This window comes from Polyodon spathula, chromosome 5 (genome assembly GCF_017654505.1).
Source record: "Polyodon spathula isolate WHYD16114869_AA chromosome 5, ASM1765450v1, whole genome shotgun sequence".
NCBI lineage: Eukaryota > Metazoa > Chordata > Actinopteri > Acipenseriformes > Polyodontidae > Polyodon > Polyodon spathula.
The window spans coordinates 40,732,417-40,746,941 of NC_054538.1; the positions used below are offsets into that span (position 1 = coordinate 40,732,417).

The 14,525-nt window shown below is 36.7% G+C and overlaps 2 protein-coding genes across 5 annotated transcripts in view; both read left to right on the top strand.

Moving 5' to 3' along the window:
- Positions 1-1,595: 1,595 nt before the first annotated feature.
- Positions 1,596-9,286, top strand: LOC121315293 (leucine-rich repeat-containing protein 74A-like). The gene is made up of 12 exons (XM_041249334.1): positions 1,596-1,866; positions 2,435-2,542; positions 2,714-2,807; positions 3,490-3,539; positions 3,837-3,918; positions 4,116-4,201; positions 4,643-4,837; positions 5,817-5,912; positions 6,029-6,172; positions 6,967-7,071; positions 7,487-7,572; positions 8,466-9,286. The coding sequence occupies exons 1-12, from the start codon at positions 1,666-1,668 to the stop codon at positions 8,635-8,637; spliced, it is 1,419 nt and encodes a 472-aa protein (XP_041105268.1). The 5' UTR covers positions 1,596-1,665; the 3' UTR covers positions 8,638-9,286.
- A 2,537-nt stretch (positions 9,287-11,823) lies between these two features.
- The window catches only part of LOC121315967 (ribosomal protein S6 kinase delta-1-like), a 109,585-nt gene continuing 106,883 nt past the window's right edge, over positions 11,824-14,525 (top strand). For all 4 annotated transcript variants that reach the window (XM_041250607.1, XM_041250608.1, XM_041250609.1 and 1 more), the window contains exon 1: positions 11,824-12,004. In XM_041250607.1, coding sequence (XP_041106541.1) covers positions 11,903-12,004 — 102 coding nt within the window. In that variant the 5' untranslated portion in view covers positions 11,824-11,902. The remainder of the gene's footprint in view (positions 12,005-14,525) is intronic.

Below are 14,525 nucleotides of genomic sequence, written 5' to 3' on the forward strand. Positions count from 1 at the left end.
GAAGGGCACAGGCCCCCAGGATAGTGAAGCAGCTGCAGTGGTGGCTTCGTAAGGGATGCTGTATGTAGTATATACACACAACCCTCCAAAAAGGATAGAGTGCCTTAGTGCTTGTCAATGGGTGTCTGCAGTATATAAGAAGGGAAAGTAATTACTGGAGAAGCAGCTGCCAAATCGGCTGGATTTTGTCCAGCCTTTTAAATGCTTGTCATCACTATGTTTCCAAACAACTAATTTTATTACTTTTCTGTCTGCTCTGATAACACTGTGTCCTTTCTTCCCCTAATGACACAATGTAAATGTATGCATTCATATTAATACAAAAACAATGACAAGCAAATAAGCCAGCTGTCAGCAGAGATAAGAAAGCAACAGAAGGAAAAAAAAAAAACTGGCATTATTTGTAAGCAGAATTTGTAAGTCTGAGGGTAGACTGCAATGTAACTGACAGGTAACATATTTGTATCTTTAAAAATTAAATATTTCTGATACCAAATACAAATTGTAGAGAAACACAAAAAGGATAGCAGAGCTTATTAAGCAGTCCTTGATGAAAATATCACGCTGAACTAAAACAACAGTGAGCTGTTTCTAGAAACAATGAGTTTAAGTAAATTCACCTGCTATTCAGTGAATGATGGGAAATGTATGGATGAACCAGAAAAAGAGTGGGATACAGATTTAGAAGATGCAGGTAAAGTTATTATTATTATTATTATTATTATTATTATTATTATTATTATTATTATTATTATTATTATTATTATAACAGGAAAATAAGAGAAAGCAATGTTCATCCAATGGCAGTTTCTTGTTCACACATTGCAGTCTGTGAAAGTAGTTCAAGGGAGCCCCTGTTGTTTTTATATGATATTGATACAATGTTGTTAAACTTGATATAAATATATTTTTAAAACACAATGGTTGCCAGCGATTAAATCTCTGGTTTCTCATGTGTGCACTGTCAGCAATTTAAAGACACATTCTAAGAAAATTAGTTGCAAGATTAACATACAGGCAAATAACAATATTAAACCATAGCCCAGCACAAAGCCTGAAAATAATGTAGTTTAATATTGAACTATCCTTATAAAAGTTTACTATAATGAAAGTATAGGAATTGTAATAAAGTGTGGTGTTAGCATGGGCCATCAGACTTCAGACTTTGAAAAAATATTATTTAAATAAAATGAGAGTCAAAGCTTTCATGTGACTACTGGGCTATAAAAAAAACAAACAAAAAAAAAACCTTACGCTGCATTTTATCGACAGTTATCAGCAACTTTAATTGTATTTAAAGAATAAGTAGTGGGTTCTGAAAAATATAACGTTACACGTCCCCACGTGTTGGTACTGTTTAAATAACATACCTGTATATTGTTAACATCCTGACAACTTTTTACACTTATAACTTTTAAGTCTGTTTCAAAGCTCTTTTCAAAATGTCTGCTCTAGTGCACTGATAGTGTAAGGATTATTGCCCACATTGTCAAAAAGGTAACACGGCAATAACGATCCATGAACACTTGTTGTTATGCATATTCCTGCAACAGTACTTCTTGTAGCAGTAGCAATAAACAGTAAATGACATTTCAGGATATCCATTAATTCTCACTGTATGGTACTTGAACTGTATTACATGTTTTTTTCTTTATCTTTCTTTTAATGCTATTTGAATTTCCAAACCAAGTAAACCGTAAAAGCAAACATGATCTTGTCAAAAGTGAACAGTACATTTCAGACTGTGCTAGAAGAGGAAGTGTTCCATGTTCACTGTTTATCAAGAACTTGGATAGTGAACACTTGAACCTGAATCACTATGGACTTGGGATCAAAGGTGTCCAGGCTTTGGCATGTCTACTTAAGGTAAATCTAACATTTTACATGTCCCGAGTGGTACATCTTTGTGAATTGGGAGGCTGTGTGGTTCAGTGGGTAAAGAACAGGGTTTGTACCTAGGAGGGTCCCTGGTTCAAATCACTTAACCTCCTTGTGCTCTATGTTTCAGGTGAAATGTTGTTGTAAGTGACTCTGCAGCTCATGCATAGTTCACACACCCTAGTCTCTGTAAGTCACCTTGGATAATTAAACAAATAATAATAACTGCTTGGGATAGTTAATTGTAGAGAGAAGGTGGGGTTCTGCAAAAAGATTTGTTATATTCCATGCTAATATGAAACTAAATTTGAACCTTGCAGAACATACTGTCCCCCATATTTCCAGCATACAGTAGTTTCTGATTGTTTACAGTTCTAAAACCTCCATATCAGAGAGAGGGTACTTTACTTTTGAACCAAACAGTATACAGAAGTGCATTTATAGACAAAAAGGGAATCAATGTATTAGTCAGACTGGTTATACTGAAAGAGTAACATTTTTCAACCATCAAGTATCCAGATGTTCAACTTTTTATAATGTTCTCTAATATTGACAGACACACTCAAAACTATTAAAACTTGAACTGGAAGACAACAACATCACCGCTGAAGGGGTGAAGTACATCAGTGACATGCTGACTGAAAACTGTTTTATACAGCATTTGGTACGTTTCCTGTATTTCACAATATTTTACCAGCACAGAAACATACTGTGTCTCTGTGTTATGCTAACATAATTTTTGTGCTGCTTAAAAATATACCTGGCATAACGTTTTCTATTGTTTCTGGTCTGAAATGTTTACAATTAAATATGTGTTTTGTTGTATATAATACAGAATCTGGCACATAACCATTTGCAGACTGCAGGGGCCAAGGCTATTTGTGATATGTTAAGAGAAAATAATACATTGGAGACAGTTAACTTTTCTGGTAAGATGAAACTCTGGGAATTATGAACTTTAGTGATATTAGATTATTATCAGTTAATTGTATTTTGTTGGGATGCAGTATATCGTTGGTAATTTAATTAGACTTGCATATGAACATTGACACTCAAAAATCATTAAGGTAGTCACTGTACCCACTGCTCTGTATGAAACAATGCAAAACTCTATAGTGTGACATGCCTACACACATACTTATGAGTATGCCCTCATCCACTATATATCCTCAGCAGAGCATAATAATTGGTTCCTACGGGCTGATCATTTAAAAAGTTGCTGTGCTTGGGATTATCAGGCCTTCATCAGGTATTTACCAAACTGACTGCAATAGATATGAAAATGTCACAGTCAGAGCTATTAATGGAACATAACCTTATAAAACAAGTAGTAGAAGTTTTGATAATGTTTATTGCACTGTACTGTTATCCTATAAATAGGACTATATTATATTTATGTGGATTTTATTCTGTGAAATTTGTAAAGCCATTATATACTTTATGGGAATCTGCATTTCGGAACATTTTAATAAATAACAGACATACAAGTAACACGTTTTACTACCAATACTAGCATTGGTCATACTATTGGAAAATGTTATTTACCATACATAATTACTAACTACCTTCTAAATTTAAGGTAACAAACACAGACTTTTTTTTAACTTATAGGAAACTACTTTAAGGATAAGGATGCCAAATTCTTTGCTGACGCCTTTGCTGTAAGTCTTTTGTTACTTGTTTTAAAATTATTCCTCTCTATGCTTTTAGTTTGGTTGGTTAGTTTCTGTGTTTCCTGAGTCCAGAAAAACACTAAGACACATTGAACCTTCAACTGTGTTTGCTCCACCACCTATCTCCTATATAAAACATATTTAAATGTGAAGGTTGCAATATCATTTATCTTGTGATAAACATAGAGTCAATATTTAACCATTGTACATGAGTGCATCTGGCACTATATAGTTTTTAGGAGCTTAAAGATTGTATTTAACAGAATTAACTTTTCCACTGTACAGGTGAATAGCACTGTCCAAGTGTTGGACCTTAGCCATAATGAGTTTTCACTGGAAGGAGGTGAACATTTAGGACGACTCCTGGGTAGGTGATTTGCCTGTTTTAAATTAATAAATGCCCTTAAAGAAAAGTTTGTAAAAATTTTGGGATATCATTACAATACCTTTACCCTGCGCATTGTAGAAATATTGAACTTTGGTCTTGATACGGCACTACAGTGCTAATGATATGGAATATGTTAGATGATGTAGAAAATCCAGAAAATGCCTGTTGTCTTTCAGTTAAAAACCAGACTCTTGAAGTTCTAAATCTTTGCTGGAACCACTTGAGATTAAAAGGAGCAGTGGCTTTCTGTGGTGGTTTGCAGGTAAGGAGTTCAAAACACAATAACAGAATCCTGAAGATTGAAGGATTCCATTGAACTTGCAGCTAACATAATAATTAAATAATCTTGACTGTTTTGCACTTCTATTAACTAAATAGGTTTAAATAATGTGCACTTTGTTATGCATTTCTATTTTAAAACATGGCATCTGGTACTTCAGGTTAAAGAAAGTTCTTAGTTTCTATGCCTTATTCTTAGGTTATCTGCTCCTGGTCTTCCTGGGTTATTTCACCTCAGCAGTTTTTTTCTGGATCAAAATATATTACTGGCTGAAAGTATGTCAATCAGTAGGAGAAGCAGCTGCTTTTTGACACTCTGAACTTCTGCAGACTATAGTGTGGTGCAGAATTCCAAAAGCTCACACACCCCTGGTAGAGTATTATCATCATTCAAACAAAAGAAATCTTTCTAATGCGTTATCAGGTCAACAACAGTGTACGAAAGCTGGATTTGTCTTGGAATGGCTTTGGAGATGAGGGGGCCTTTGCCTTGAGTGAAGTACTGAAATGTAACAAACAACTGGAGTTCTTGGACCTGACCAACAACCGCATCTCCTGTCGAGGTGCAAAGGTGCTGGCAACTGGACTGGCTGTGAACAGCACCTTAAAGTTTTTAAAGGTAAATTGTGTTTACTAAAGATGCATTTTCTCAAATAGTTTTTAAATGTCCTTTGAGTTAAGGACTGTGGAAGGGGTGTAGATAATTTACTGACCAGGAGACAGACAGGTGTAATTGAAAACACCACACAGGTGCCCAGTTTTATTTCAGGGGCGTGTTGGGTTTCTTTAGCCCTCAGAGGGCGCTGTTGGTCCGTGTTCTGGAGAGGGCGCTGTTGGTCTGTGGTCTTCTTACCAGCTATGGTAAACAGAACCACGGGAATACCAAGCAATGGTAAACAGTCCAGGCGCACTCGCAGGTGCTTCAAAACAATATTGCAAAAATCGAAGGCACAAAGAAACAGGGAAAATAAAACAGTAACAAAACTACAAAGAAAAGGTGCTGCACTTTGCAGCAATATCCCGGTCGCTGCTGCCCGTGCGACCCGGATCACCGTCCTACACTGCCGGCTACCTAGTCTGCTCAGCTGTACTTATTCAGGGATCTGCCCAAGGGTTCCCCTCCCTCACTGTCTCGCTCTGAACCTCCGTTCCGTTCGGTCGTGGACCAGCGTTTCCGCGCACTCTACGCGTTTAAAAGGGCAGACCTGAGGAAACAACAGAGCGTTAATTTATAGGGCTAACAATCTCCCAAGACATGCCTCTCAGCCATTCAGAGAGGGGGGAAGTCCACACACCCACTTTCCCATCTCCCCGTGCTACTTTCAAAATGAATAAACCATATCTGATATGTAAAGAATTGTTGTAATAGCTGCAACCACTTTTAGATATTAACATTGCTCTTATAAAACAACCCTTTATAGTTCTAAGAATATATGGCAACAGCTAATGTTTTCCCTATAATGTAATTTTTGCTTCTAAGGTGGAGCACAGCGTGACTTCAAAACCATGACTCCCCACTACAGCATTAAAACGCAGGAACGCTGTATTATGATAAAATACAAATTCCTAAAAGACTGTTTTTGATTTCTTTCCTGCAGCTCTCCCGAAACATTTTAAAACTTGACGGAACGATGGCTCTGCTTCTTGCTGTGAAAGGCAGCCAGAGTTCAAAACTTGAAGAACTTGATGTTTCAGTATGTATTAACAAGTATATAATTTGCATTTGCATCCTTATCTGTGGGAAATAGTAATATCGTTGCCAATAATCATGTTTCAATTTATGGATATTTTCTTTTCTTTTGACAAATAGAACATTTTGGTGAATGAAACATTTCTGCAGCTGTTGGAGGAGACTAGAAAATATCACCCAAAGCTACTTCTTCACTATGCTGGGATGGGTGGTTGGGTATCAAAGAAGACCAAAGAAAAGACAGATCCCATGAAAGCAATCCAGGTATGCCTTGACAAGCACAGTTAGTTGTTATAAGAAGATGTCTTTCGAGTAACTTGGCCTCTTCCAAGGGTCTCCTGCCTCAGTCGTTTATGAGCAGAGCTGTCAGTTCACAGTCAGATAATTGTACTGTTCTGTGTCATTAAAGTAAATGGAAGCGAGAATCTACAAATGTCAAATATAGATAAGTGTTGTATCAATGTTTGGAACAACTCAATTAATTTGGTAAAGTTAACAAACACAAACAGTACTGCAAGTAGCAACTGATCCTAACTTAAGACCAGTGCCCGTCTTTGGTTCTGGAAGTACCACGCTGGTGCTGTGAGACTTAACCAAAAGTGTTGAGTGGCAACAACATACCCTTTGACCTATTTGTGCTAGTCCTATAATCTTATGGCCAATCAATTGGTGCCTACACTATACAGGTATCATTGCACTGCACTGAGCAGTTTGTCAATACATTTAGAAAATAATATACTATAGGCTGTATCATGAGAATTAACCAATAGCAGAATAAAGAAATTACTTCATGAATGGGTGGTGAGTTGAGTGCTTATTTCTAATTATCTATCAATATGGATTTAAAAGACTAAAACAGCTGTCAGTCAGTACCTGTAAATGAAAGGCTTTTCAGACTTTATTATGGCAGGAAGGTGGGTCTTGCTTTGGCCTGATAATTCTAAATTGAAGTAGAGCCTGTCTATGAAAATGGCCAATGGTGACTCATGATTTGATCAATGTACATGGTAACATGTGTTTACAATAAACATAAAACCTGAATATTTTCTGCTCTTCAGGATTACTTAGTGGAGCGCAAGCTGAGACTGTGGGACTTCTTTCGGAATATTGATAAAGATGGCAAACAGACTGTCTCTGTTCAAGATTTCAAAGGGGCGTTGCAGGTGAGAACTTTTTTTTTTTACCTAAATTGGACCACATGTAGCTTCAGTGCTAGGGTTGAATAACATGATACTTTTTACAGTATACATTAAGTATATATTTTACTAGAATCTATCTGAATTAATTTTAATCCAATGACAGAATGGATGGGCATTCTGGGGCATTGTTAAGCAGATGCTGAGCATGATAAAAGGTACTCCTTAAACTCAGGTGTTTGATTTGGGTTTAGTCATGCTTTATTTTCAATATATTATACTTATTATATAAGCATAATACTACATAAATGCACATTGAGTGTTGTGTTTGATTTTTCAGTGACCCCCTAAACGTATTTGAATACAAAATATCAAATATACACATTTGTTTGTTTTCATTGTCTCTATTGTGTACTGTCTATGCACTTTTTTTTTGTTTTAGAATCTTCACATCCCTCTGCAGAAGAATGCATTGGAAGAACTCATACAAAGGTTAGATGTGGACAGGGATGGCAACATTGACTACAGGTGAGGAAAATAAATAGTCAAATCTAAAAAAGGGTGCTTGTTTTCAATACAGAATTTACACCAAGTAAATTTGGACAGGAAGTAGGCACTAAATTATATGGTACACCTGAAACACTTCAATGTATAAATGGATCTGAATAAATCAAATAAATAATGCCTTCTATTGTAATATACAGTTGCTATACTGCAGCTGTGCAGTCTGTACAGTCTTTTTTTCTAACTCCAAATGAAAAGTGTACAAGGAAGATAGTACAAGAAATAGGGCATCTGTTATAAATGTATTTCCCCAAATATAACGTGCTAAAGATAAATGTTTCTTAGGGAATTTGACTAACTTCTTGGCATTATTCCAAGACGCATGGAAATATATTTTGTTGAATTTTTTGAAGTTTGGCGTTTTCTGTGACCTATGACCAAAAGTTTTGGAAGACCTAGAATGATGTGATTGAGACATAATTAAAAAAAAAAAAAAAACATAATTTAGATTTTTTATGTAACAAATAAAAAAAAATTACAACATGATAATGCAAAAGTCTACTGGCAGCCATTATAGTAGTACAGTATTTCATGTTAAATTCCAAAATGTCATATTTTTGTATGTTTTTCGTTAAGTATATGGAAAACTGCGACATGGCATGTAGAGCAATATATTAATGTAACTTTATTCAGCAGATTTCGTTCGACTTTATGAAGAAAAATTAATTCTATAGGGTGCTGCAAAACTTTTGGCCATAGGTGTGGTAGTACTTAGGCTCTTTTCTTTTTGTGTGTGTTTGTGTACCTGTGAGATATATTACTGCATTCTTTCACAAATGAGCCACAATAACAATAACCGAAGATTACATGTATTTTTATTATCGTTTATAACACACATGGCTTCCTGTCCATTTCAGTGAACTGTTACAGGGCCAAAAGGATTTTCTACGCAAATCCCGCCATGTGGAAAATCAAAAACAAAAAGTCAGTTCTTCAGAGGAAAAGATGCAGAGTGAGCTCAGTCTCCGAGTGAAGAATATGATCCCAGCAGATCTCAGGCATGATTCTCTTTATTCTTTTAAAAGATAGTTTCATTCCGGAGCTGGCTGCAATTCAGCTGTACTAAAAATTATGAGGCCACTGGCTTAGCAAAATATACTGTACCACTGTTGTACTATTCTACCAATAGCTCAGGGCACTATCATAACCCTTGTGCTGTCATCACTCCCTACAACATAATTGTAGTACCATTGCATTTCTATTAAAAAGTATGTGTACATAAAATAAAAGAAAATTGTACTATTAGTATTGTACTTGTTTGTATTGTATGTCTATTCAATGTATTGTTTACATATTTACCTGTTATCATACACATGGACTACAGCACCCAATAAGCAAATAAATGATACTGTAACTACTGTACTGTGTTAGTTTTATGGTTCTAAACTATACTGAAAGTACCATGTAAATACCATCCATCTCAAAAAAGATTAATATTTTAAGTGTGCAAATTTTTTGTTAGACTTCGCGGAAACATATGTTTATACACACAAGTACTACAGTTTCTCAGTTCTGTTTCTATCTAACCCTATCATGTTACCTGTTGCACTGTATATAAAGGTGTGAAATGTAGTTCCCTCGGCTAATGCCTGGTGGATAGGTGAGTTTACTTGGGAGTTGTATCTGTCTGGGCTACACAACTTTTAAGAAAAGCTAGATGTTGTTATTTTCACAATCCGTGCGAATCAGACTGTATTAAAAAAAAAAAAAAAAAAAAAAAAAATTCAAATATTTAAACACAAAATGTATTTAAAAAATCAACAAAATGATGCATCAACAAAACAACAAATTATAACAAACATCTCTTTGACAATTATTTTAATTTTAAGCAAGTTGAAAACATATCTTCGGCTTTAAAGGTTTAAACCAACTTTTATTTTGATGAGACATTTTGAGAAGATAACTTGAATATTTTGTAACATCTAACCTCTCAAGCAATATTTATATTTACCAAATATGTTTACCAAATAACTCACAAGCTATTAAAAAAATAGCTTTAAGTCTGCATTGATGGGTTAAATTGAATACCAAAAACATGAAACTGTTCAATGCTGCTTCAGGTTTGTGGCACATTTAAAACTCAAGTGTGCCTGCTGTCCATTGTGTTTGTTGATGTTCAAGTTATGTGGGCTGTTTCACATTTCTTTACTTTCATGTCAGTAGCCAATGGCACTGTATGGCATTTTATATCACTGAAGAATTGGGGCTCCAATAATTGTTGGATTAGTTACAGTCGAGTAAAGTTTAATGTCATCTCTTTGAAGTAACATATTCTTGAATAGTTTGAAGCCATCAGAATTTTAAATGATTTTAAGAGGAGTAACTGGTCTGTATTTTCCACTATGGTATACGGAACTGAAAAATGTGTAATTACTTAACTTCTTACTATTTTTTACAAGTGTGTGTGTGTATGGCCTATTTGTAGTTATGTTTAAAATAAACTGTTTGATGGATTATATATTATGTTTTTGTAGCAAAAGCCAGGCAGGTGTTGAATCTGTTGTGCATTTCTTGCATTCTCTTGAAGAATACCAAGGTAAAGTGCAATGTATGTTTAGAAAGTGTGGTTGTCTTTTGTGACCTGAAGAAATCACCAGCAAATTCTATGTCGTTCCTGACTGTTAATACAGAACTGTAACATATAAATATACATTAAAACAGCGATAAAATAGACAGCGAGAAGCAGAAATAAAGTTATTTATTCAAAATACATGTTCTAATGTGTATTAAACGTAGTATTTTCACTTAAAAGCTTTTGTTCAAAGAATAATTATTGTTGCTTTTAACTGGATAAAAGCACAGCTGCGTGGTGTGCAAGGTGAGTCACACAGTGTAGGTTCGTGTCCTGGCTGTGCGGAGTTGTCCGGTTCAAAGGGGCCATCACATTGGCTGTGGCGCTCCCATGACAATCTGAGCTGAACTGAGGGGTGAGGTTAGCATTTTATATAGGTCTCAAATGTGCAGCATTTGAGACCTATATAAAATATTGTACTTCCATTAGTTAAATCGATTTTAGTGTGCAGTTTTGAAAGAAACACATGTTATACCACACCTTTCAGCCTGTAACAAGCTTTGACCCATATAAAAAAACAATTGCTGTGGTGAAATGACCCAGGAAGTGCAAGTTGGTACCTGTAAGAACGACCTTGCCCCGTCATTAAAAAAAAATCCTACCCAGGACCGGGAGCCCCCTGGAGGTCAGCGCGGGAGCGCTAGTGAAACTGATATCGATTTGTTTTAATCTTTTACTGTGTGCGGGACTCTGTTGGTTGTATTTTTTAATTTTTTTTCACCTCCTTTATCATTGGTGATATTGGCGGGGAAATTTATTTTGATTATTTTTATTTCATTACTTTGTTCTACTTTCTTTTGTTTGAGTTACTGGTTGGTGGCCATTTTACGGCCAGACTTAATAAAAACCCTACTGCGGGGAGAACTAAGTTAAGCCTCCTGAGTATTCTTTTCCAGTCTCATTTGACTCAACCCACTACCCTCTTACAAAGACATAGAAACCAAGAGCTTCCTTCACCCTAAAGTAGTACCTGATACCATGCTTAAAAATAAATGTGTTATACAATGTTTCTTTGAAAACTGCACATTTAAGGCATCTTATGCTAATGGTTATGCAAACAGGTGAGATTTATGACATTATTTTGTAAGCTATAATTAGTTAAAGAAAACGTCCATGGCTAGGTGATAACAATATTTTGTTAATAGTTTTGGAATATGTATTAATGATGTCTTTAGAAGCCTTTGTGTATATTTTACTAGTATATTTATTGTTTCTGTGTTTTTTTTCTGTTTTTATCTTCTTTAACATAAGCAAGCCTACTGTATCGCTGTCCTTGTTTGATTATTGCATGTTGCTAAAATATGCCAGTAATTCCTTCTCAATGTTTTATGGGTACTGATGACTATGACCCTGTGAGTGAAGGTTCCCCATTGACAGCCACAGTGATCAATAGTTCTGGAAGACCCCAATCTGCTCCACTGGGTTGAAGACAACCTTTTGGTAAGCCACATAAACCTCCTAATGTTTATGATGTATTGTGAGAAATTGAATTGGGCTCATAAACATTCTACAAGTCGACGAGTTAGACTATATTGGTCATTTGTGTGTTAACTAACACACATTTCTAAGTGCGTTACCCGGGGTTTAATTCTACACACCAATGAATAGAAGAAGGTAGGGCGGGACTTCCCGTCTCCCGGAAGAGAGCTGGAAGGTAATCCGGAAGTGTCTCCAGCGCTAGGCTTCCACAGTAGAGAATGTGATGGCTTTGCTGTAAGCAGAATGAAATCTCAGCGAGACAGAGCGGAGTGTGCGCGGTTTTATACTGTTACAGACCCCAAGAAGCATCAGAAAGGATACACTGTCTATCAAGTCACTGCCAGGGTAAGTGTCTGACACAGATTGTACTATAGCAAACCTTGCAGTGTCATCATAGGCAGCCAATATTAATAAATATATTTTGTAATTATGCAGAATAAACACTTTTTATTTACGTATAATTAACTGCAAAATCAAGCAAATTACAGCTGATTTCCGTAGGGATGTGTTACCATCTGCGTTATGGACTGTGTCTACTATAACTGAGCCTAATCTATTCGATGATGCGGTCTTTACTGACAATCATAGCTAATTCAAACTTATAATACAAGTTAGGGGCTTCTGTACTACAGTATGGTGTTGTGATTACGTAATACATTTATTCTATTAACGTTGTTATTTTTAATACCCTTCAGTGTAGTACCATAGTTTGACAGTACAGTTACCTTTTGGTTGGTTGGTGTCGCTAATCACATAATTAGCTAAATACCTAAAGTGTAAAAAAAAAAAAAAAAAAAAATTTTAGCTTACAAGTGAGGAAAGTATGTTTTAATTGGAGCATTTCTGTATGATACTCAAAATTCAAAAAGCTTTATTGTCCATTAAGTAGAGAATAACATGGAAATTGATCTGCAGTTTACATCACGGATCAGTATAAAAGAGACATACAGCAGTGTACACACAGCATCAGTAAGTAACAATCAGTAATGAAAAACAATAATCCATGCTAGCTAGCACCAGCAACATACCATACTCGCATACAAACACACTCCTACGCACACCATGCTCGCATACAAACACACTCCTACACACACCGTACTTGTATACAGACAAACACCTACACACACCATACTCGCATACAAACACACACCTACACACACCATACTCGCATACAAACACACACCTACACACACCTACGCACACCATACTCCCATACAAACACACACCTACGCACACCATACTCGCATACAAACACACTCCTACGCACACCATACTCGCATACAAACACACACCTACACACACCGTACTCTATACAGACAAACACCTACACACACCATACTCGCATACAAACACACACCTACACACACCATACTCGCATACAAACACACACCTACACACACCTACGCACACCATACTCCCATACAAACACACACCTACGCACACCATACTCTCATACAAACACACACCTACACACACCATACTCGTATACAGACAAACACCTACACACGCCATACTCGCATACAAACACACACCTACGCACACCATACTCGCATACAAACACACACCTACACACACCATACTCGCATACAAACACACACCATACTCGCATACAAACACACACCTACGCACACCATACTCTCATACAAACACACACCTACACACACCATACTCTCATACAAACACACACCTACACACACCATACTCGTATACAGACAAACACCTACACACGCCATACTCGCATACAAACACACCTACGCACACCATACTCTCATACAAACACACACCTACACGCGCCATACTCACATACAAACACACACCTACACGCGCCATACTCACATACAAACACACACCTACACGCGCCATACTCACATACAAACACACACCTACACACGCCATACTCGCATACAAACACACACCTACACACGCCATACTCGCATACAAACACACACCTACACACGCCATACTCTCATACAAACACACACCTACACACGCCATACTCGCATACAAACACACACCTACACACGCCATACTCGCATACAAACACACACCTACACACGCCATACTCGCATACAAACACACACCTACACACGCCATACTCGCATACAAACACACACCTACACACGCCATACTCGCATACAAACACACACCTACACACGCCATACTCGCATACAAACACACACCTATGCACGCCATACTCGCATACAAACACACACCTACGCACGCCATACTCGCATACAAACACACACCTACGCACGCCATACTCGCATACAAACACACACCTACGCACACCATGCTCGCATACAAACACACACCTACGCACACCATACTCGTATACAAACACACACCTACACACCTACACACATGCACACACTTCTCAGGGCTTCCACCTCTTTTCCTCATTAAGGTTTGAAATTGCAGATGGAATAAATTATTTTTTTGTAACAGTTTTTCCATGCAAGAGGAACTTTGAATCGTCGAGCTGATGGCAGTAATTGAATTGAAGAACTGAGAGGATGTGTACTATCATTAAAATGTGTATGAATTTCCTTTTAACTGCTTGATGGTACAGGTCTGACAATTGCAGCTATTTGGTACCGATTATTTTACTTGCCTAGTTGACAACTGTTGCCAGTTTTGTTTTGTCTTTTACTGAGAGATTGCCGTTACATGATACTATATTATTAGTAAGATTGCTCTCAATGAGAGATGTATTAGTTTTCTAAGAAGATAAAGTCACTGTTGTGCCTTCTTATATATGTAATCAACATTTCCAGAAAACCATAAGGTTTTGGTCTAGCACAGTACTAAGATATTTAAAGCTTGCAATTGGCTTCCACCTCTCGTCCCTTTATTCTAAGTGGTTTAA